This window comes from Nuphar pumila, chromosome 5 (assembly GCF_984573655.1).
Source record: "Nuphar pumila chromosome 5, dmNupPumi1.hap1.1, whole genome shotgun sequence".
NCBI classification, from domain to species: Eukaryota; Viridiplantae; Streptophyta; class Magnoliopsida; order Nymphaeales; family Nymphaeaceae; genus Nuphar; species Nuphar pumila.
Window position 1 is genome coordinate 10,150,193 of NC_143253.1, and position 25,749 is coordinate 10,175,941.

The window sequence follows — 25,749 nt, forward strand, 5'->3', positions numbered from 1 at the left end:
GATATGTCTTATGAAACACCACATAACCATCAAATGCTACAGGTCCTTCAGGCTTATGTTTCCTTTTAGGTTGATTCTGCTCAATATTATTTTTCTTCTTTGTGCTGACAGGTGTAACTTGTATATTTTTTCTTTTCTTTGGTGCAATCTCGTAATAAAAAACTTAATTCCTATGATAACAATAGTAAACATGATAATATACTTGGAAAAACTGATGGCACCTATACATACAAAAATCGGAAAAAAACTTGGCTGGCCTTACCGATAACAACTGGATAATATAAATGCAACAAACTTTGGTGCCATATCGTAATAAAAACTTATAACAATAGCAAAAAAATATGTTTTTACTGGAAAAACAACGGTGAAAAATTATTTCATTAAAAAACCTAGTTGTTGGTAACCTTACCAGAAAAAACTCAGTAGATGAATGCGGATGAAGTCGCTGCTGATTGTTTTAACAAAATATTCACTAGAAAACTCACTAGAGGAGGGCCAAAATTGGAGGATTTCCATTGTCGATGAGCCGCTATTGATGAACAACCACTAATGAGGGATTTTCACAGTCACTACCCACTGGAATATTCACCTGAACGTCATCGAAATGTCACAACCTCTGCTGCGATTTTGTAATATCGGAACCTTCAATGCGATTTTGCAATATTGCAACCTTCGATGCGATTTTGTTGACGAGTTTCATTGGTGTATTATTTTAGCATCATGATGTGCAAAAATAAAAAAATTCTAACATGTGAGGTAAAAAATTAGCAAGAAAAAATTAAGAACTTGTGTTATTATTCATTCTGCAGATTTAATAAATTGTTGGGCATTTTAAAAAATGTATCATTTTTCTCGTACAGTACAGTCGTTTTCCAAACAATATTTTGTGTCAATCAGAACGTGACACATGTTAAAACCATTAAAATAATATTAAAACATTAATTTTATGCATTTTTTCTCTCTCCTAACCCAATCCCTATCCCTATCCCTATCCTTAGCTCAAGAAATAGTTATTCAAAATGCCTATGTAGGATAAACATTTTCAGTCGTTGACAAGAATGCCGAGAATGTAATTTAATATATGAAACAAATATGAACCTAAATAAGGTAAAAAAAAGTCGTGCTTATTTGGGTATACAAGTATGGATATGGCATTGGTGTGATAATTAGAAATGGAGATGTTATGCATTTGCATTGCTAGCTAAACGGCCCAAATTAATCACATGGACATGATCTAAATTACACTGTTTTGAATCATAACATGCTTGTTGATATATATTTTAAGCTTGTTATTTCTAGATTCTGTCTCCATTAACATTGAACTTCCGTTATTACTTTGTTCAACAACCACTCTTAGTAATCACTTCTTTAAATTAGAAAATATGTGTCAATACGCTAAGCTGACTAGGGTGGTAACTGGATAGTTTAGATTAAGGTCTTATCGGACTCAATTCTGAATCGGGTCTAAAAGTAGGACCCAAATCTAATTCGGGTTTGGGTATGACTAAAAATTGTGGACAAGTATGGGTTAATGGGTTCAGGTATCTAGTTGGTCCTTTATAATTTGGTCGGCTCTTTAATTGACCCATTTTGATTTGGGTCAGGTTCAGGTCTTGGTATGGCTGAAAAAAAAATAGACCCATATGTGTTAACGGCTTCATGTATCATCGGTTTGTGTCTTCACAGGTTCAGATATGATCGGTTTGGGTATTAAAAGGTTCAAGTTTCAGCTCGGGTCTTGATATGATTGATATTTTAGATACAAATAAATAACTGCCAATAAAAAAATAAGTAAATTAGAATCAACTGTATTCAAAAAGAAAATTATAAGCTAACAAATAAGAAGTTTATTAACTATTCTAAATAATGCCAAAAATATTTTCACAACAACCAATCATTTAAAGTTGAAATAAAAAGTCATCATATTCAAAATGTATCGTAGGTTTGGGTTCGGTTTAGGTCGGTTCGCATAAAAAACTGGCTTGGGTACCTAATAGGTTCGGGTTCAGGTAGGGAGCAGGTTCAGGTTCGGGTCGGTTCAAGCATAAGATGGGTTTGGGTACACAATGGGGTCAGGCTGAGGTCGATGGGTTTGGTTTTACAATATGGAGAACCATGCATTTTGAGTCATGTGTGTAAAAAGCGGGAACGGTTTCAAGACTTTATTTGCAATACCGAAAACCCAACCCGTTTTCATTACGAGCGCATATATACTTTGAACACGACCTTAACCCATGGGTCCACTGAATCGGTTCGGGACATCGGGATACCCGACCCAGTTAGACCGTTAGAAATGAGAAATTATAATGGATACATGCTTGATTATTTGGTGAACCCAATTCATTTAAATAGTCGACAAAATTTTCACGTAAAAAAGAGAAAGGCCCTCACATATATTTGGCCCAAATTAACTGGTTGTAGACGTACACAAAAACAGGGCGAACCCATGCAAAAATGGGTCTTTCGGGTCGGTCCGAACTGAACCACATGGTAACCCTTGCCTTAGTCTTGCTCATTTGCCGAACAGCTGTTACTTCCAACCGCATGTAACCCTTAACAAGACATGCGCTCCAATGCTAGTAATAGACTGAAGAAACAGCTGTTAGTTCCAACCATGAAAACCCCATCTTAGATTACGTGAATAGATGGATAGCTGGTGTGCCAGCACAACATTAATGGATGTTCAGTTACAATTTCCCTCTTAATTAACAACCTTCTCTGCTTATAAATATTCCACAATTTAGCATCACTAACATGGTTCATACACTCAATACTACCAACATGGCAATTGCACCACCATCTCACCACCTATCGTCCTTCTTCCTCCTCATTGTGCTCACCGCTCATCTTCTCCTATCATACTCAACCACCACCTTTGCCGCCGCTGACATGACGACGTCGACGGCCTCCCTCGACATTCATGTAGAGTTGATTCATGTCGATGCACACCGCAGTTTTACCCACTTGGAGCGATTACACAGAGCAGCTAGCCGAGAGAAACATCGGCTTCGGAAGCTGCATGAGAAAATCCGGCATGGTAAACATCAGGCACAAGGTGATGATGATGTCGAAGTTTCGGTCGAGGCCGGAGTCGGTGAGTACTTAATGAATCTAGCTATTGGAACACCCCCACGCTCCTTCTCCGCCATGGTTGATACTGGTAGTCCTCTTGTATGGACACAATGCGATCCATGCATCAATTGCTCCAACAGAGAACCAATATTTAGCCCGTCAAATTCCTCCTCCTTTTCGAGGATGCTATACTCCAATCCTCTTTGTGCCTCCCTAACTTCGCGTGTAACTACATTGGATAATTCTACTGGTGGATGCAACTACAGGCTTGAATATGAGACTCCAGCTACTTCCCAAGGATACCTTGCCTTAGAGACGTTCACCTTGGGCACGGGGAATCGAACCGTATCGTTTAAGAATATTGGGTTCGGCTGCGGCAATCACAACCAAGGTTTCGATGAGGGTGCTGGCATAGTTGGGCTAGATCGGAGCCCGATGTCACTCGTCTCTCAACTTGGGTCGTTAATCGATAACCGATTCTCCTATTGCTTCACTTTGTTTAATGACTCTGTTTACAAATCGAGTCGACTCGTGTTGGGCCACAGTGCCAGCTCAGACGCCTCGACAACGACGCCGCTGGTAGTTAACCCGCTCTTCAAGGATTCTTATTTAGTGAACTTGAAGGATATCAGTGTCGGAGGGAAGCGTCTCCTGATACCCAGTGGTTATTTCCGGGGCGAGTCTTATGGAGTAGCAGTAGGTGGTACCATCATCGACTCAGGCTCAACGCTTACCAATATAGTACCACCCGCTTACATGTAAGAAATTGTCTCACTTTAATTTCTTGCTCTAATTTGGGGTAATGGGGTACCTAAACCCATGTTCATTGAACAAAACTTGCAACTAATGCGTACTTAATATGGAGTTTTACTTGTGATAGGCGAGTGAGGGATGCACTCGTGAAGGCTATCGGTTTACCGGTTGCTGATTCCTCAAAGGCGGGGCTTGATCTCTGCTACCAATCATTGCCAGAATCAGCGCCCATCCCTAATGTTACCTTTCATTTTGAGGGTGGTGATCTTGATGTTTCCAGAAGCCAATATTTCGTCCGCGATCCAGATACTGGCTTGACTTGCTCAGTGTTGGTGCCATCAACGGTGCCCATAGTTTCAATAATTGGAGGCGTCATGTTGGCCAACTTCCACGTCCTTTACGACCTTGGCAACAACCTCATCACTTTCACACCTGCAGAATGTGGTAAACTGTGAACCAAGCTTTCTATAACCCTCTTCTGTTTGCTTGGAAGCTCCATGAATGGGACTTTTATTTTTTTGAAAGAGTGGAAGTATTTTTATTCGCTAGTTTTGTAGCAGGGTGATACCTCATCATCATTCCTGCAGACCTCTTGTACTGATTTTACAGATCAAGTGATTTTTATCCTTTAAAAAACAAAAATAAAGAGTGGAAGTTGTTCATTCAATTGGAGTTTCAGCAAGCACATGTATTTGTACTAATCCCAGTATTTTCCTTTCGGCATTTAATAACATCTCTCTCTCTCTCTCTCTCTCTCTCTCTCTCTCTCTCTCTCTCTCTCTCTCTCTCTCTCAACAGTTGAACACACTTATGATTTGCATCCGAGCAAGACTAAATGAGGTACATTTGAAGGAAGCATAGAGTTTGAGTCTCTATCAATGCCAAATTTATGTTCAAAATCGTGCACAAAAGAATTACAGAGTTCTCACAAATGATTCATACAAGAACTAAATCCAAGATAATTCATACAAGAACTAAAATCAATAATTTTTGTCTCAATGGATTTCAGAAATTTCTTCATTGTTCTGCAATGAGAGATGACACATCGAATATTCTTAGTCACTCGTAATTGCAAAAGCAACATGCTAAGATTATTTGAGCACTCTCACTTCTCATAGACAGACTTCAGAGCGATTGTTTTATTCTCTGTATGAGTGAGAAATTAATCGCTCTATACGAGATTCATATTAAAAAGTTAAATGTGAGACCCCTTAGTATTCATAATTTCTAAGACAAGCATATTTGAGTCATTATCGTTAAACTTTGGTAGAAACGATAATACTGAGTTGTTTTGTCTTCACAATTCACAAAGAATTAACTTCAATTGGTGAAACTAGCAGATCATGTAACCAGAGTCAATTCAACATTATACCTTTGGGTAAAAACATACTTCAAGAGCTTATATACACATCTACTATTACACTCTGTGTGAATTTGAAACAAAATGACCTACCTTTAGATAAAATCGTTGTTTCATAAAGTAACACACAATCGTAATATCAAATCTTAATATGGTTCAAAGAATCCTCAATCAACACAACACAACTCAAATCACTTTGGTGATTGCATGAGTCAGTCAATGAAAATCATTTACCGAAAATATATTCGTATTATGGAGCATACCCATGCACACATGATAATGCATGTATATTCATGACAAAATATGCATTATATTATCAAAATACGGGTCCATGCTTCAACTTATATGCATAAACTAATTTTGATGAAAACACATTAAAAATGTCATGAATTTAGTCATAATTCATGCTTAAAACATTATGCATAACTTAAATAACATAAAACACATGTATTAGACATGCATAAGTCATGCTTCTTTAACAATAAACATTTATAAAGCATGAAAAATAACAAAAACATACTCTTACGGGTAAAATCTGAGGTTCATAAGCTAGAACCGGTCTGAAATGAAACTTATGAACTGATCCAAAGCATGAACAAAAGCTTATAAAACCCTATAACCGAATGAGAAGATCCTTGTTCTTTCACGGATTCATGAAATCAGAGTCTCTACATCTCGAAACTGATGAAAAACCGAAAAGAATCGATCTAATATGGCTTTAAACCTGTCCCGAAAGGTGCAGTATCGGTCATACAACTGGTTCAGGTGTAAATAGTAAACAAACCCTTTTCGGATCTGATCTGATCCAATCCGGACCCAAATCTAATTCCAATGGATCTCAGGTTGGATGTCTCTGATCCGAATCCAGACCCATAATGACTGGGTCCTGAATTGGATCCAATGATCCAAACCCAATTTGGATCCAAATCTGGTTCATAACAGGACCCGGGTCGGGTCTAAAAACCATACTCGATCTAGACCCAGATCTGGTTGGATCTGGACCAGATCCAGACCAAACATGGATCTGGATCACGACCCGATCTATCTGCATCAGACCAGACTCGAACCCCAAATGGGTCCATATCTGATACAATCGGGTCTGATCTGATCATCGACCCATTGTTCGGATTTGACCCAGACCCGGAACCCAAATGGATCTGGGTCTGGTCTGATGCGGATTGATCGAGTCGAGATCTGAATCTGGGTCTGGACCGGGTATGGTTTCGGGACCCGACTCGGGTCCTATTACGGATCGAATCTAGATTTGGATCTGGTATGGATCATTGGATCCAATCTGGGACCCGATCATTATGGGTGTGGATCTAGATTGGATCTGGACTGGGAACATCCAACTCGGAACCCATTGGAATTGGATCTGGGTCTGGATTGGATCGGATCAGATCAAAAAAGGGGACTATTTACTATTTACACCTGAACTGATACGACACCTTCTAGGACCGGTTTGGAGCTATATTTGACCAGTTTTTATCGGTTTTCATCGGTTTCGAGATGTAGAGACCCTGTTTTCATGAATCCGTAAAAGAATAAGGATCTTCTCATTCGGTTATAAGATTTTATGAGCTTTTGTTTATGTTTTGGATCGATTTATAAGTTTCAGAACTGATTCAGACCTTTAGATGACCGGTTCATGACTGTTTTAGACCGGTTCCAGCTTGTGAACTTTGGGTTTTACTCGTAAAAGTATGTTTTTGTTATTTTTCATGCTTTATAAGTTTTCATTGTTAAGGAAGCATGACTTATGTATGTCTAATACATGTGTTTTATGTTATTTAAGTTATGCGTAATATTTTAGGCATAAATTATGAATATTTTTAATGTGATTTCATCAAAATTAGTTTATGCATCATGAACCCACCTAGAAATACGAAAAAACTATTGGGTTTAGCTCCAACCCTTAGTATGACCCGGTTTGACACTAATGAAGGATTAGTGGGCCCATAACCCAATGTTGGCGTATATTATAGAATTGAAACTGGAATGCAAAATCAACAAATACAGGTAGACACCATGGTCAATGCGACATGCGGGTGCTCGGCATTTTCCTGAGCCTATCAATGCCCACGATGAGCTCAAGCCTTCAAGTCGATGGTCAACAAGACGCTAAACCCAAATAAGAATTACTAGGACACAGGCTATAGGTGCCAAGCCTCATATGTATAGTGGAGGATAGGGGGGTTACTTATAACCCCTACTTCACTGAATCTCACTAATTGCCTCATTAGTGTCAAACCGGGTCCCAAACCCAAATGTCCACCCTTGAATAATCAGAAAAATATGAAAACCTATATTGGTGATAGAAAAGAGGGCATTTAAAACCAAAAAAAAAATGCGTTCTTCATTTCACCTGTGAGGAAGGACGGCCTGAAGGAGATCCCCATATCGGAGATGAAGATGCCAATCGTCTGGTCTCGTCAATGTGAGCTCCATCTTCTCCGTTTCACCTTCTCCCCTTATCAAAAATATGAGAGAGAGAGAGATGGCAACGTGGAAACCGTGGAGATGCCAAAATAGGTTCGAGCAGTGTTAAAATCAGTTCACTAGGTGAATCGGTTTCTTAAAAAAATATCAAAGAATCGAATTGATTCGTTAAAAAAACAGATTTTTTAAATAAATGCAAATGTTTTAGATCTTTATTTTTAGCAAAAGAGGGATTAATGCATAAGAATTTAAAAAAATGAATTTAAGGAGGAATATGAAATTCTTAGGGTTATAAATAAAAAAAAAAGGAAGAATATGAAATCAGCCGATGTGTGTATATATATATTGAGAGAGAAGGGGGTGGCAGGAAAATTGCCCCCGGCGGCTCTTTTCTGGCCAATTGAAGAGATAAAACATGAGAGAGAGAGAGAGAGAGAATTACTGGCCACGAGGGCACCGGAGGGATTCGATTCGGCGATGGGGGAGGGGCTCAGTTTGGCACAGGACGGCTGCAGATGGCACCAAAAGGCAGGGCGAGTAGGAGACGGGGTGAAGTAGGCTTCGGTAGGGCTGTCAACGGGTCGGCTCAAGGCTGGGTCAGGGATGACCCAGGCTTTCCCATATAGCTAATAATCGGATTCCGGTTCCTTCCGGTTTTATCAGGTCACAAGAATAAAATTTCAAAACCAAACCCACATAATTTAAAATTTTTATATTTATTAAAAATATACATAAAATACTTAGGTCAGGTCGGATATAGGGATGGCAGTGGACCGGGGCGGGGGCAGGGGGCAAGGGACAAGGTCTCCACCCCCGTTTCATGTCCTTCATCCCCGATCCAAATGGGGCGAGGCAGGGCGGGCCCCATTTTCCCCGATCCACTTTCATCCCTAGTCGGCAAAAGAGCAGGGTGGGTTCAAGTACCTGGCAAAAATCATGACCCAAACAGGACCAGCATATTGCTTGGATTGGGTTTGAGTCAACCGGGATATTTTTAAGGTTGGCACTTTTCATGCCCATACCCCCAAATTTGGGTTCCCATTAGATTGGGTATCCAATATAAACCAAACCCGTTGACAGTCCTATGCTTGGGGCGAGCTTTTTCTTTTTTCTTTTTTATTAGGGAACCTATTCAAACTGATTTGGACAGAATCCTTCAATTGGACCCAAAATCAGTGTTTTTTGGAGGGGGGTCGAATCAGCCACTTCAGAAAATTGGTAAAGAGCTGATTAGATCTGAATCAGCCGATTCAGACCGATTTTAACAAAAATCGACCAATTCCCGTAAAATACTGAAATGGGGGTCAATGAAAATAGCTCCATTTTTTCTAGGAATTGCTCAAAATTGGGCCGATTCTATCTGAGATTGCTGGACTCAAACGAGTCAAACCAGAAAACGACTCGCCAAGTACCGTTTGGTTGTGCAAGAATTGCCACAACTATCATTCCATATGACAAATGCGAAAATAAAGCATTTTTAACATGTTATTTTCAGGTTCTCTGGAGCTAGGGGTGTCAATGGATCGGGTTCGGGTCGGGTCGGGTCGGGTTTGGTTCGGACCCAGGTAAAACCAGACCCAAACCTGATTTGAGATGATGGTACCAGGCTCAAACCCAGGTCTAATCAGACCCACCATAAGATAAACCATACCCACATCCTATAAAGATAACATGAACCAGACCTGGGGCATTGAAAATTTGCGGATCTTAATCGGAACTCGGGTCAGGCCCGGGTCTAGTATGAAATTTCACAAACCATACCCAGCTCCATATATTAATCGGACCCTTCAAGTCTGACCCTGATTCTAATAGGGCCTTCTTATTTATCACCAAGCCCTGACCCTATAGGGTTTGGTAAGGGTCGGGTTTAAGTCAAACCCGACCCATTGACACCCTTACCTGGAGCCATGAATTATCGTCTGGACTGTAGGAAAGTTGATCTTGTTTGAGTTTGAATCTTAGGGGTTGGCGGGTCATGTCGACGGGTTGGCTGGTCAGCATACCTCAACACGAACCCGACCCGTTTATTAAACGGGTCAGTTGTGGCAAACTCGAACCCGACCCATTTATTAAACGGGTAACCCGACACGACACCGTTAACCCGTTTAATAAACGGGTCGGGGTTGGGTAAACAGGTTGGCGGGCGGGTTTGGGTAAACGTGTAAACAGGTTGGCAAGCGGGTCGAGGTCGGGTAAACGGGTTGGCGGATCGGGTTCGGGTAAACGGGCGGGTTGGGTAAATGGGTTGGCGATCGGGTTCAGGTAAACGGGTTGACCCGCCCACCTAACCCGTTTATTAAACGGGTCAGCCGGGTTGGCGGGTTGGCATACCCCTAACATGAACCCGACCCGTTTAATAAACGGGTTAGGCGGGTCGACCTGTTTATGACATGAACCCGTTTAAGCCAAACCCGAACCAGGCTAAGAAGCGGGTTGACTGGTGGTGTTGGCGGGTCGTGTCAGATTTTGCCACCCCTAGGTTTGTTGTGGCAAGATATCACGATATTTTTTAAAAGAAATTTAATAAAAACACAATATTCTATTAGAAGTAGAAAAAATGGGTTGGTGGGGACCTCTGTAAGTCTTGGCTTTCGAAGTTGAAAAATGAATAGGCCGTGTTTTAATGCAATATTATATTTTTATTAGCAATTTCCTGTGAAATATTTTGGTAAGTTTTATTTCATGTATTACCAACAGAGGCTCCGCTTGTCTGGTAGGAGCAGCTAGTGCACGTCACCTTGTGTTGGGACGTTGCAGGTTCAAAACCCAATGGTATTGTTTTGTAACTGGTAGTGGTCAGGGTCTGCCTAACCCCAGCTTGGCTTTCAAAAAAAAAAGTTTTATTTCATGGATTGATTCGAGGGTGATTTTCAATGACAAACTTTTCCACCATTAAACAAATAATGTTATTTCTCTAAGGAGTTTAGCTTAACCTTGGGCATAGTTATCAAGATGCTAAATGGATACGAGAAGCAATGCATGAAATGGAAGGAGGGAAGTGAATGTTTAAAACATGATTGTGGAGCAATTATGGAAGTGAATAGAAACTCGGCCAAGATTATTAGGAAGCGATATAAAACAAACATGTAAGTTTGTTCTAGAATAATAGGGGAATAAAAACCCACTCAATAGAAAAACCTTCAAATCCTACAAAATAAAAAACATTTATCCTATTTTCAGTATTTTTTCAAAATTCTGACCTTAAAGATGCGATCTATGCACTTGTTTTTATAGGAATCAGTTCTTGGAGCATTTGATTAAGATGCATGGATATGTTTTTATAAGGTTTCAAAAATCAATGGCCTACAATTTATAAATTTTCAAGGCTCCAAATACCATTTTTTCTATCCAAAATGCATGATCCAAGTGTTGATTTCTAGTAAATCAATCATGCTGAACACATGTAAGGTCAGAATTTCAAAAAAAAAAAATACTAAAAAAATTGTAAATGTTTCTTATTTGGTAGGTTTGAGAGGTTTTTTATTGGGTAGGTTTTCATTTTCCTAGAATAATATATATATATATCTTAGGAATTGAGGACAAAATGTTTAAAAAGAGACTATGAAGCAAGAAGGAATCGAGTTGAGAATTGAGGAAGGAACACACCTTAGGGGACACTTCTAGTGACAATGATTTTGGGTGAATTTTTTTATTTTATTTAAAATTGATGTAGATCAAAATTAAAAAACAAAGGGAATGGAAAGGAGAGGAGGGGGAACCATGGTCCAATAAGATCCAAATTAAAATGCTTTACATATTTGATAAAACTAAGAAAAATAAAGAATCTTTTTTATTTCTCATTTTTAGTTATTAGAAAATAATGCTTCTAATTTTATAAGAGGTTCTCGATCATGAATTCATTTTAATTTTTTCCTTGTGGGATTTCCTTGCAAAATTTTCTCTTTTATAACCCGACATATTTTGCCTTTACACATGAAAATAAGTAAATAGCACATGTTTTCAATAGAACTATCGTCACAAGAATGCAGTTCAAACCGGTTCTGGGGCCCTATCGTGGAATTCAAGTTTGATCTGATTTCGTAGATGGACTTGTTAGATGAAATGGATCGGGAAGAGCTACTTACCAGAAGTGACCATAGACGATCCGAACAAGGCTTCAGTTGAGGTGGATGGTCGGTGTTCTCCTCAGTCAATCAACATCATAGATGAGCCCAGGCTATTAGGTCGAGAGGTGAGCAGGACCTTCGAACCCCAGAGAATGAGAGAAATAGGTATTACTCATGTAGTACTCATTACACTACCGTGGGTCTCCTATTTATAGTGAGATCTAGTAGGAGGTCCATAATGAGTATGCATGGACAGTTATGAGACCTCTAACCCCCAAAACAAAAAGGCCTCTAATATGTTGTCCTTTGATATGCTCATGTCAATACGGGTCACATCTAAGTTGGATATGATCCGATCTAAAATTTCAACATTCTTCCACTTGAACCATTGACATGAAAAAACACATTATCGAGGTTCTTTCATTGTTATCTCAATTCAATTTTCATGTGGGTTTACATGATATCTTGTATTACAAGAATGAATCATACGAGTCATGGAGATGGATATCTCTATACAAAATGTCATATTTTCATGTACTACAATATTATTCATTTTAAGTATCTAGCATGTTAAGAATATCTTTATGAATTGGTTGGTCTCTAACCAATTATATTGGTTATTTTAATATTGTTATTCTATTATTCTCTCTTCAAAGCAAGAGACACTTTACACAGAATCAACAATGCACAAAACCATAAAGAATCAATTTAATTTCATAAATATGATCACATATAAACATAATGTATTGTCATACATCATAAAGAATCAAATAGACCCATCCTCATTACATATTAGAAATATAATCTTGATGCTAGCTCTTTAGTAAGAGGATCGACAGTAAATTTTTTTGTACCGATTGTATCTTTGCATCGATTATATTAATACACACTAAAATGATTATCAATTCTTTATTTAACAACAAAGTATTTTAACTCCATGTGTCTACATGAAGTGAAACTCTTGTTGTTATTAGAAAAAGACACTTCAGCATCATTATCATAAAAGATCTTCAGTGGCCTTTCAATAGATTTCACAATACCAAGACCTCAAATAAAGTTTTTAATCCATATGGCATGAGATGAAGTCTTGTATAGAGCAATAAATGACCCTAGCTTTATTAGAACTGACGAATTGAGCCTCAATGGCTTTTAGAAGTTCCTTTATTGTCCTGTAATGGAGGATGATGTCTTGAATATTCTTAGCTACTCATAATTGCAAAATCAATAGGCTAAACCTATTTGATCGCTCTCACTTTTCATAGTCAACCTTCTGGTCGGTTGTGTTATCCTTTGTATGAATGAGAGGTTTGTCGGTTCTTAAAGTCAAATAAATGTTCATATAAGATTCGTATAGAAAAGGCAAACATGAGACCCTTTATTGTTCATATTTTCTAAGGCAAGCATAATAGTGTCATTATCCTCTCACTTTAGTTAAAACAATAATACGCTGAGTTGTTTCGCCTCCTCAATTCACAAAGAATTGACTTTAATTGGTGAAACTAGTAGATCATGTAACCAGATGCAATTCAGCATTCTACCTTTGGATACGAATATGCTTCGTGGGCTGGTGTACATACCTATTATTACATTCTGTGTGAAATTGAAACACAATGACCTTCCTTTAGGTAGAATCATTGTTTCATAAAATCACACACAATCGTAATAATGAATATCAATCTCAGCACGATCAAAAGAACCCTCAACCAACACAACTCAGATCACCTTAGTGATTGCAAGAGTGAGTTGATCGAGATCTTTTACCACAAGTATTTGCAAGGCATGTTACAACACAAAAATAGTGTTTTATAATCTCATACTTAAAAAAGCATGGATAACTCAAATTAACATGAAAGATACCAAATATCATGCTAAAGTCACCAAAAAAGTAAGAGAGTTATGATAAAGACATGCATTTATAAGTAATATCCGGGATTGGGTCTAAAAATGGCCTCAACGAGTCCTTAAAGATTCTTAACCGGTTTGAAAAATCCTTGAACCGGTCCCAGAAGGTCTCAGGATGTATGAATCGATCCTATAAACCACCGAACCCATTTTCAGGATGCCTGAACCGGTTCAAGAATGCCTGAACCTGTTCTAGAAACCCTATAATCGGTTTCTAGAAGGACTGAATTGGTTTTAGAAAGACTGAATCAGTTTCAAAACTAGTTTTGTTCCAAGATGAGTTAATAGGGTATGGTTTTGAACCTGATCTGACCCATAAACCCTGGCCCGATCCACTCAAAAATCAAAATGGTTTTGGGTTAGACTCAGACCCGATCCACCCAAAAAACCCAAAATGGGTCCAACCAATTTCGATCGGGTCGGACATGGATCTGATCCACCCGAGAACCCAAAATGGGTCTGGGTCCTAGACTCACTCTAGCGAGGTCAGTGTCTGACCCGATCCACCTGAAAACCATGTATGGGTTTCGAGTCCAGGATCGAGTTACATCAAGGCAGTACAGACTCGAATCCACCCAGAAAAACTCAATGTATTGGCTCCAGGTTTGATCAGGATTCACTCTAGCTATAGTGTCGCAGTGAATCCTGAACCCCACCACCCCAAAACACGTGCAATAGAAGCACGATGTAGGCCCATAACCCAATGTTAACATAAAATGGATCGTAAAAATGCTACTTACGGAAAGCGGCCATGAGCGATCTGAACGAGATTTCAATGGAGGTGGGTGGTCGACGTTCTCCTCAGCCAATCGACGCCCTCGATGAGCTCATGCCCTCGGGTCAAGAGGTGAGTTGGACCCTTGAACCCCAAAGAATGAGAGAAATAGTTATCACTCCTGTAATACTCATCACACTACCATAGGTCTCCTATTTATAGTGAGATCTGATAATGGGCCCATAATAGGAGGTCCATAACTGTCCTGTAGCCCTCAAAACTGAAAGGCCTCTCCCATGTTGTCCCTTATGTGTTCATGTTAATATGGGCCACATCTAGGTTGGATCCGATCCGAATAAAAAATCCAAACATGACTCTTTTGAAAAAATTTATATAGTGTACGGTCAAGCATGACCCAACACAGCAGACCCGTTTTCGAACCCCATCAGTAATTCAATCAATATCCCAATCAGGTTAGTTAACCCGGCTCAACATGTCCAAAACTCAAGCCATGAGGCACGGCTCTGAAAATGAGAAACAGAGAAAAAGTTTGACATCTAGTGGGCCTGGTCGGACCTTCTCTGCCTTGATCCTGGTCTTATCAAGGTGAGATCCAACAACAACCAGGCCCATGTATAAGTATACTGGGATTGTGATTGGTCAAGTTTGGTTCAGGACAGGCCCAGGTCTATACAGGTGTCGGGTTAAAGGTCCCAAAAGGGGTTAGCATAGTGGGATAGGGCCTAGAGTGTTAGACAGGCGGTCTAGGTTCAAATCTTGCAGGTGTCACTCCCTTGCACAAGCCGACGCCCAGGCATAGGCCCTCAGGACAAGGGTCCTAGCCTTGGAGTTTTCCGCTTCTGAGACAATGATCGTAGGTATGCAGGCCGAGCCAGTGCAACCAGGTCTTCAATCCCAGACACAGGATCTTCTGGTAAAAAAATTCAGGCTAAACTGAGACCATCTTGGGCCTGGTACCAGAGCAGACCCTAACACAACTCAAGATCTAAAGACAATAGCAAAACACAACCTGCAAGGCTGCAACAAACAAACAAGCAATAGATAAACACAAGCATAATAGATAATCAACTTCTATCCAGTGTCCAAAATGCACCTCTGAGATAAGTTTTGATAATAACACCCAAACAAAACAGTGGCTACAAGGCCACAAAAGACAATAATATCTGTATATTGTCTTCCTTTCTAGGTCCATGTTTTTCATCAGAGATGGCACTGAGACCTTAAGAACGGAAATGCTAGGGTGCATTGCCGTGTTCATCACTTCATCTATCACCATGCCACCGAAAAATTAATGCGCAGCCAACATTATATGCCACACACATCACAGTTTGCATGAACTATAGCTGCAGCCGAAGATGCCGAGGAGTTTCGGCAGCGGGTATAAGAGAGCACCACACCGTCCCATGGGAGTGCATTATACCATCATCTGCTGCTTCAGTAACAAGCTGCACAGCTCCATCCCTCCTGCTAAAAAAAATCTGGGTGTTAAATGCAAGCTAAAGTTGAAATGGTGAATACAAAGAGAAGATCATTAAAGACTACAAAAACCCTTGGTCAAGTGCCTCATATGTTCCAATGATGCTTGAAAATGAGAAATCCACACTGCTGTCTTTGCTGCCAAGGCCACCTGCTACTCGTTGGTATTTTCATCATATCCAGACGCTAAAATCCAATTCTCACTATTTTGTGTTATATCAGCAGGAAATGGCATAGGCTATGGTGTTTCTTGTAAAAACAGTATACCAGCAAAAAGAACTTGAATAATCCAACATACAATATCACAGGAAAAAAGAAAATGGTATTCCACATTTGAAAATAATTCATCTTGTTAAAGGGTTTTTGTTTTAGTTGCCTGTCAGAAAGCAAGCATAAAATGACAAACCAGCTGGAAAAACCTTACCATTTTAGACTGGTCATGAAGCAGCAGCATAACCGCCGTCCCCCGCCCTCCTGGTGGGCTAGCAGGCTCAACCTGAGCCTGCCTCACTGGATTTTGCTGATTGTTATTCTGAATCATCCTCCAATGCAAGTCCATCATCAGAGAGATCATCAAATGACCTCATATCAAGTTGATAGCGGAGGATACCACCAATACCGCCAAATCCTCTGCAGAACTGGGAACCCTCTTGAGATTTGTTGGTAACAAATTCTAAGGAGCAACCAAAACACTTGTACTCGCTTGCAAACCACTCCAAGAGCGGCATTTTCTCAACTACTTCTAGGACCACTGATGAAGCCTGATCAATGAAGTTGCTCTGATCAGACTCTTGTTCTTTACTCAAATGTTTTGTAATAATGTCACCAGTCACACTGTTTTTAAGTGTGTGCCTATTGATGTCCAAATTCTCCCAGACAATGAGGGTCTCCACTGCACCCATTTCCAAGGCCTTCAAGGTGTCCTCCACCCCAAAGACATACTTCCCTGTGTCTTGGCTTATCTCTTCAAAATACTTCCCTATTAATTTCTTTTCCTGTATGAACTTCACATTTGACAATATCTCAGAAGACAACTCAATGGCCTGATTGAAACCATTCTCCCCTCCATAAGAAACATCAACAACATTCAACACCTTACCCTGTAGGCGTTGATCAAACATATCAGATTGACTCAACTCTGTCTTGAAATCTGCAGATCCAGCTAAAATCAAACCAGCAACATTTGGCTGACTTGTGGCAGGATTAATGAAGTACTGTGTAGCATATTCTGCTGTCTTCCTCACGTAATTGTGGCGTTTCTCCATCCGAAGCCGAGCAAAACGAAGTGCTGATTGTCCTCCTCTACCATGTTTCTTAGGAAGATCAACCTGAAATTTATGAAGCACCTCACGAGTATTGCCACTTAAAGTGCCAAAAAGTGCACCATTGCCATCCATGACTATGAAACCAAACTTATCATCAGACTCTAACAGTTCATTTAGTGCCTCAATGTGGAACTTGTTATCACAAAGATAAAGGGAAGCATTGATGGGCTTGAACGGTTCAAAATCAATTGTAACCTTCTTTTCTTTCCCATCTTCTGTCACAATAGTTCCAGTGTATAGCACCAATCCATTTGGAGGAACCTTGTTGTAAAGTTTCAACTTCTGCTGAGCCGAGGTGATAGCACCTAGCACAGACTGCCGATTGACCCTGCTCTTGATATTTGATGCAGTTCCAAATTCGTCTCCAAGCATCTTGTTTACTCGAGATATTTGATCCCGTGGAGGCATAATCAAAGAGATCATGCTGGTCCCATTACCTCTAGCAGATTCAAGAGCTTTAATTAGCTTCTTAACCTTCCATATTTCTATGTTCTTATCAGTTTCGTGACCATCAGCCATTGCAAGAAAGAGAGATACTACTAAACACAACTAACAGAATAACCCTGCACAAAAATCATAGTCAGGTTTCATGCCAGAGATATCAATCATGTCAAAATTTATTTGCACTACTACAGTTTGGTTAAAATCATGTGTTAAAACACATTGATATCCACAGGTAAACTGAAAAGCTGTACTAAATGAGAAGTACAACGTATACATAGTTTAATACCAGAGAGGTATAGAATTAATCTGCATTACTACAGTTTGGTTAAAATCATGTGGTAAAAATACATCAAAATCCAGAAGGTAAACTGGAAAACTCTATCTTAAATCATTTGTACTGTTGTGACATCTTGAACACTATCGTGGTATAAAACTCATGAGTCATACTATGAAACTTTGGGAGAGGGTGATTGAGTCTAGGTTGAGGAAGGTTGTCATGATATCGGAGAATCAATTTGGTTTTATGCCTGGAAGATCAACTATGAAAGCTACACATCTTCTTAGACAACTTATTGAGAGAAATAGAGAGAGGAACAAAGCTTTGCATATGGTTTTTATTGATTTGGAGAAGGCATACGATAGAGTACCTAGGGACATTCTCTGGTGGACAATGATAAAGAAATGTGTTTCTCTCAAGTACATTAGTATAATTAAGGATATGTATGAAGGAGTAATAACCAATGTCCGCACTTGTGGAGGGGTGACAACCAATTTTCCTATAACGGTTGGGTTACATCAAGGATCTGCTTTAAGCCCTTTCCTATTTGCTATAGTGATGGATGAGCTTACGAGATCAATTCAAGAAAATGTGTTGTGGTGTATGTTGTTTGCTGATGATATTGTTTTGATTGATGAGTCTAGAGCTGGGGTTAATGCTAAGTTAGAATTATGGAGACAGACATTGGAAGCAAGAGGTTTTAAGTTGAGTAAGAGTAAGACAGAATATATGGAATGTCGGTTTAGTAAGCAACGAAGTAGTGATGGGAGAGTAGTGAAGCTTGGTGAGCAAGAAATACCGGTGGATGATTGTTTCAAATATTTGGGATTTATCATTCAAAAGTATGGAGAAATTGATGGAGATGTAAATCATAGGATAAAGGTTGGGTGGATGAAATGGAAAAGTGCAACTAGAGTGTTGTGCGATCGTAGAATGCCATTGCGGTTGAAGGAAAAGTTTTATAGGACGACTATTAGGCCCGCTTTACTATATGGTACAGAATGTTGGGCTGCCAAGAGACATCATATTCAAAAAATGAGTGTAGCTAAGATGCGTATGCTTAGATGGATGTGTGAAAATACAATAAAAAATAAGATTCGGAACGAGGAGATACGTAAGAAGGTAGGCGTTGCATCCATTGAAAATAAGATGAGAGAGAATCGTTTATGGTGGTTTGTACATATTCGGCGAAGGCCTAATGATGCTCCAGTTAGAATGATGGAGAAATGGGAAAATATATTAGTTAAAAGAGGTCGGGGTAGGCCTAGGAAGACTTGGATGGAAATGATAGGAAAGGATATGAATGCTTTGAACCTCACTGAGGACATGGCATTGGATAGAAATGATTGGAGGAGAAGGATTCATGTGGAAGACCCAGAATGATTTTCTTTGTTGGTTCATATCGCCGACCCCAATTGTTTTGGGATGAAGTAGTAGTAGGAGGAGCAGCAGCAGCAGTAGTAGGAGTAGGAGTAGGAGTAGGAGTAGGAGTAGGAGTAGGAGTAGGAGGAGTAGGAGGAGGAGGAGGAGGAGGAGGAGGAGGAGGAGGAGGAGTAGTATAGTAGTAGCAGTAGCAGTAGCAGTAGTAGTTTGTTGTTGTCAATGAGCAAAAGATGAAAGTGTCATGTGAAACAGTGTACAAGTTCGTAAATTTGACTCAAAAGAGTGCATCAGAAATACGGACAAAGGATTCATGTGGAAGACCCAGAATGATTTTCTTTGTTGGTTCATATCGCCGACCCCAATTGTTTTGGGATGAAGTAGTAGTAGGAGGAGCAGCAGCAGTAGGAGTAGGAGTAGGAGTAGGAGTAGGAGTAGGAGTAGGAGTAGGAGTAGGAGTATTAGTAGTAGGAGTAGGAGGAGGAGGAGGAGGAGGAGGAGGAGGAGGAGGAGTAGTATAGTAGTAGCAGTAGCAGTAGTAGTTTGTTGTTGTCAATGAGCAAAAGATGAAAGTGTCATGTGAAACAGTGTACAAGTTCGTAAATTTGACTCAAAAGAGTGCATCAGAAATACGGACAAATTTCTTTCCCCTGCTTAACATGCAATGTTAATTTAGCAATGCATCACTTTACACAAAAATAAGAAGTGCATGATTTAGGGAAGAACATAGGAAAAGTAAACATTGAAAAGGAAAGAACCAGGGAGGGGAAAAAAAAGAGGCTGCATATTCATTAAAAAGAAGACTGGAGACAGAGAAAGTGATAATTTAAAAACCTGGTGATTTGACCTGGTCAATCCGCTAGGTTTTAAATACACAAAATTAATGCAGTGGATAGGAGTTATGATCGGAGAGGAGTTTTGTTTTATTTGCATATGAACTTATTCTCATGTTAACTTTCATTAAGATACACTACTGTAGATTTTATAATTATTATTATTTACCATTTTATAGTTGTTGTACCATTTTAGATTTGACCAAGGCGTAGTTGTTGTTGTTGTTGTACCATTTTAGATTCTGATACTGCTTTATGTGATAGTTGATTGTGGAATTGAATAAGTTTACAACTTTACATATTAGCGACTCATAAACATGACAAATCTACTTTCTATAGTATTTTGTAATAAGTGTTACATCAGAAATGTGGTCTAACTGTTAAATTAGATGTTAGTACTTAGTTGTACAGTAGTATACATGACTTTTTCAATTTATATAAAATACTTATACTGTTTTTTATATATAAAGTACAAGTTAGCAAAACCCAGACAAACCCAAGTTGAGACTTGTTTGGTTTCAAAGCTATGGGCACAATAACCATATGGACTTAAAACACTTTTCAGAGCTGAGAAACCAGACTGTGTATTAATGTGTAACTAAGCTCATATCACGAGATAACAAGTTCTTCCAATAAACATAATTTGCATGCATCAACTTTTGGACAAATCTCTCATACTTCATATATAAAAACATAATCGGAGGAATCCAATTTCCTTGCTTCAAGCAGGGCTTAAGCATTAGACTAATAGCTCCAAACAAATTCCATTTAAACCATCCTAGGATACCTTCTACCTCATCTAGAGTATTAATGTGTGGGAACAGCACTTGAGTACACTTAAACATATAAACAACAGCATATTGTTATTGGGTCAATACTCTCGCTTGGAAGAGCCTTTTAAAGAGACTCAACATTCACCTATGAGCAACATATATAGATCACTATATATTACCAAAAAACTATGGAAAAAAAACCCAAATTTCAAATCATCCTGTATTACACAATAAAAAAATATGGAATATACTAAGAAATTATCCACAATAGCTTCCCCGTAACTTTACCTATGAGCAACATAGGTCACTTTATATATTACCAAAAAACAGAAAAAAAAACCCAAATTTCAAATCATCCTGTATTACACAATCAAAAAATATGGAATATACTAAGAAATTATCCACAATAGCTTCCCCGTAACTTTATACAAATCAAAGAAATCAAAAACAAAAATATACCAAATTGTTTAGGTTTTCAGATCATAGTGTTTTTCAAAGGATACATCAACTAAAGATTTGAAGCTGCAGATGATGCCATGGCCCTTATTGCAAGCAAGAACCACAAATCACCATTAACACCACTGTTCCATTGAAGAACATACAAGTTTAGGATTGAGATTGCACCACATAATAGTTTCTCCGGAAATCCCTTGAGCAATCCAACTACTAATTCCATCCAGACCGAGAAACTTTCACGGATAGAAATTATCTGCATATGACGAATCTTATATATTCTTGTTTTTCAGATAAACGGAACAATCAATCAGTACACATGATTCAAAAATCCACAGCCTCGTGCAAATTTCATCACTTTCAAAAGCGTGCTTCATCTATTACACGAGCATCTCCATATTATAAAGACAGATCCCATCGTTCCAAATCCATAAGAGAGTACACGTGCTACGAGTCTACCACGGTTGTTTATAAGAAAAAATTTAACAGTTCTTAGAACCCATGGAACCAACGAAAACAGTGCAAAAATCTATCAATACCCAGATGAATCCAATAACCAAACAAACCATCCAACAAAGTTCACACCTAAAAAACATAAAAAAAAAACTAAAATCTCAAGCTCTCCCAAAAGACACATCAAAGCGGACTACCAGAAAAGCAAAACTGAGCCACAAAGTAAAAACCCACAAAACCACTACCACAGAAAACCCACAAAAACCCAATATTCAGAACAAACTATCAATCCCCGGTATATTGAGAATACAAAGCAGGAACCATCAATAAAACTACCCAAGCGTTAAAACCAAACCATCAATTTACCTTCTCCTTGTCCTCCTCTGTCCCTTCCTCCTTTAGCTCCAAACCCCGAAAAAAAAACCTATACCTTTACTTATAGAGAACAAATTCCGTGCAAAAGAAGTAATTGCATCAATAAAGCCAAAAAGGAAAGAGACACACCTCCCGTCTTATCTTTATATGTCAAACGATCATAATTATTGCGATAAATATCTGCCCACCCTTATATAGAAGGGGTGCTTTTGATGAAACCACCAATCAACAAAGTCATTAACAAGACAAAAACTAATAAATTAATAATCCAGTTAGAATAATTCTTAAACCCGGGAATTAACTAATATATCCTTATAATTGCTCGAATTCTACGGTGTTAGCTTCCTCGTTGAAGGGGCAAATTTGGATTCATGAAATAAGTTTGGTGAAGACTGAAGAAAAAACTCAAAAGTCCACTATGACTTGTTATGGAGTGGCGTATGTTAGAGTCAGCTGGTGAGTGAATTTCTGACAAAAACTGCCGGTTTCTTAGAGAATAACGTTAAATTCGGTTCCAGGTACACCGCGCTTGGGAAGAAGGACCAACAAGGATTTATTATAGCAACCTCCCGTTACGGTGAAATTCGAAAAACAATTGCGTAAGGTCCTGGTTTTTCGATTGCCAGAACCATTTGAAGAAGTCGACGGGAAACCCATCAACCTCGGGTGCCTTTGATTTGGACAGGCTCCAAACCGTCTCACGTATCTCCTCCAGCGAGAAAGGAGATTGCAGATAAGCATCTCTTGATCATGTAGGCTGACGAAGATTGAAAGAGGTAGAGAGCCCAGTGAGGGGCGGGGGGGGTCTTGGAACCATGATTGGAAATACGTAGTGGCTGCCAGTAAAATGTTGTTGAGCCCAAAGGACTGATCACCAATATGCATGAGAGGTATCTGATTGATCCTGGCTCGTTCGGAGGCTTGTTGACGAAAGAATTTGGCATTTTTGTCCCCTGGACGAAACCATGTGATACGTGAACGTTGTTTCCTGCGAATCTCATCACGTACCCTCCACTCTCCAATGGAGATTGCAAGGTGCTCAATCTGTTGGGGGACAGTGGGATCAGTCGCGCCACCAATAGAAGTGACATCGACTAATAGCTTGGAGAGGTTAGAAATCTCTTGCTCCCACTTCGTGATTTGATCAAATTTATAGATTTAGCAGTCTCGTAACCTGATAGACCACCTAAGAAAATAAGGTTTGGTGAAGATTTTGAAGGATGACCACGTACCTTCAATCGTCAGGATTGGTCCATAAAGCCTCAATTTTGGAGCAGATATCTGGTTCCCACCGCCACCACTCTTCGAGCATGCCACTCTTCGAACATGAACTGCTTACGATTGTTAAAGCCATAGCCCCAACTGACTGTAACATCCGATAGTCCTCGAGGAAATGAAGCCAGAAATGTTTGGGGCCAGTTTTAGAAGCTGGGTGCTGACTAAGGCATGATCAAGCTTTCGAAGACAAGGGTTGGCCTGTTTACTTTTCCCCTCGAGGGGAATATCCGCCGGAGAGAAGTTGACCATGAAGTCTTCGAAGCCAGCGGTGAAGGTGGCGAAGGCTGCCAGCTTATTGCTTTCCCCTTGCTAAATAATACAATTGCCATGAAAAATGTATGAGAGAGGCTACAAGGCGCAGTTCCTGCCAGAACTCAAGTCTTCTGGTGGTAGTGGAGGGTCCATAAACGAAGGTTATAACGATCAGTGAATCCCTAACTGCGGCTTCAAACAAAAAAGAAGAGGTTGGTAACCAACCAACTATTTTTCCAAAGCATGAGAATTCCAACCGATCTGCCAATGGCCAGGAGAAACTCAAAAGGAGAATGATCTCCAAACGTGGTTGCAGAAAGATTGATCCACAGCGAACATGTTGGATTGGATGATGCCGACCACATCCAAAGCATGTTGACCGATCCGACTGTTGAAATTTGATTTAGGGAAACATCTTTATTTGTCCCTAAATTTGTTCTTGCTAAATAATTGAAAAGATAAAAAATAAATAAAGCATAACGCTGAAGCCTACTCAATCCATGGCCCGTAAATTTTGATGGGGTTAGATCTTTTAAAGCCTCTATTGGTGGCATTTTTTTTTTATAAACCTAATGACAGGAACAATTTCCTTTCTTGATGAAGAGAAAAAAGAAAACAACTATTATATATGGTTTTGAGGATCATAACCTAATTTTAACCACCTTATAATCTTCTTTCCAATTAACTCATCATAAAATTAAAAATTAACATATAAGAGCACATAAAAGGTATCTACACATTATTATAACCATAATTTATAAGATGTCATATAGCCCAACCTATATCAGATCATTTTAAATGGGTTTTCACGTTAAACAGTTTATAATGAGTAATTTACCATACAATCACGCATTATATAATAACCTTATGATATCAAAAATATTGTCTTATCAGATGATATCTCTAACAATCTGATCTATTGGTCATATCAACATGGAATCAAAGTGATCTTTATTATATTCATCGTAAATAAACCAATCAATGATCACATATATTGACATAACCAACGACATAGAGCAAGTATAGATGTGAAGCATGAAAATTATACGTAATGTGATCTAAACATGTATATTTCCATCTGATCTTACTTTATTTTTTAGTGAGATCACAATAAACGAGTGCAGAGTGAAACTGAAACCTGAGCCTTATACTGCAGTAATAAAATAAAACTTTATTTTATTATTGAACATCAAAATACAAACTTCCACTAAACCAATATATCATTAAATGATATAACACCCATTCGAACAGTATGCTCGTGAAAGACCTTAGGTGGTAAATCTTTGATAAGCGAATCTGCAATCATGAAGTTTGTACCAATATGTTTAATAGATATTTGACTATTCTGCACGCTTTCTTTAACAACAATGAACTTAATGTCTATATGTTTTGATTTTGATGAGCTCATGTTGTTGTTGGAATATAGCACTGTCGAATTATTGTCACAAAACAACTTTAATGGTTTTTCAATGTTATCTAAAATTCGTAGCCCAGTGACAAAATTGTGCAACCATATTCCATGTTTAGATGCCTCATAACAGGTTATAAACTCTGCCGCAATAGTGGAAGATGCAATGAGTGTCTTCTTAGCACTCCTCCAAGAAATAGCTCATCTGACCAATAGATAAACATAACTCGACTGTCTTGGCACCGACAAAGTTAGAATCAGAATACCCAATGATCTCTAACTGATTTGATTTCCTATATATGAGCATGTAATCTTTTGTTCTTTGTAAATATCGTATGACCCGTTTGGCTACTTTCCAATGATTCATTCCTGGGTTACTCAGATATCTGCCTAACATCCCAACAATGTATGATATATCCAGACGTGTACACACTTGAGCATATATAAGACTCCTTACAGCAGATGCATAGGGAATCTTTTTCATATCCTTAACTTCAAACTGATGTTTGGGGCACTAAAGGGGACTAAACTTGTCTTCTTTAGCAACAAGGGTGTCACCTGGTTTATAATCCTTCATGCTAAATCTATCAAGAATCCTTTCGATATAGCTCTTTTGTGATAATCCAAGAATACCTTGAGAACGATCTCGATGTATTTGAATTCCTAATACAGCAGATGTGTCATCAAGATCTT

At 39.0% G+C, this 25,749-nt stretch overlaps 1 protein-coding gene and 1 pseudogene across 3 annotated transcripts; one reads left to right on the forward strand and one right to left on the reverse strand.

Annotated features, from left to right (window-relative positions):
• The first annotated feature begins 2,781 nt into the window (after positions 1–2,781).
• LOC149836731 (aspartic proteinase nepenthesin-1-like) lies at positions 2,782–4,280 on the forward strand. Its single transcript, XM_090007902.1, has 2 exons — positions 2,782–3,830; positions 3,953–4,280. The coding sequence occupies exons 1-2, from the start codon at positions 2,782–2,784 to the stop codon at positions 4,278–4,280; spliced, it is 1,377 nt and encodes a 458-aa protein (XP_089864028.1).
• Positions 4,281–15,371: 11,091 nt separating this feature from the next.
• Positions 15,372–22,156, reverse strand: LOC149836732 (eukaryotic peptide chain release factor subunit 1-3 pseudogene; annotated as a pseudogene). Of its 2 annotated transcripts, none has more exons than XR_016432048.1 (3): positions 22,110–22,156; positions 16,230–17,693; positions 15,372–15,793 (listed from the first exon to the last, which is right to left on the reverse strand). The product of XR_016432048.1 is annotated as a eukaryotic peptide chain release factor subunit 1-3 pseudogene, transcript variant X1 (transcript). The 2 variants fall into 2 exon arrangements; XR_016432049.1 differs by having other exon boundaries at positions 15,372–15,796.
• Between the last annotated feature and the right edge of the window lie 3,593 nt (positions 22,157–25,749).

Bases quoted from the DNA above. Each gene is read 5' to 3' on its own strand.
- LOC149836731 (XM_090007902.1), top strand. From the start codon at position 2,782: ATGGCAATTGCACCACCATCTCACCACCTATCGTCCTTCTTCCTCCTC. The intron at 3,831-3,952 runs GTAAGAAATTGT...TACTTGTGATAG, and splicing joins ATAGTACCACCCGCTTACAT to GCGAGTGAGGGATGCACTCG.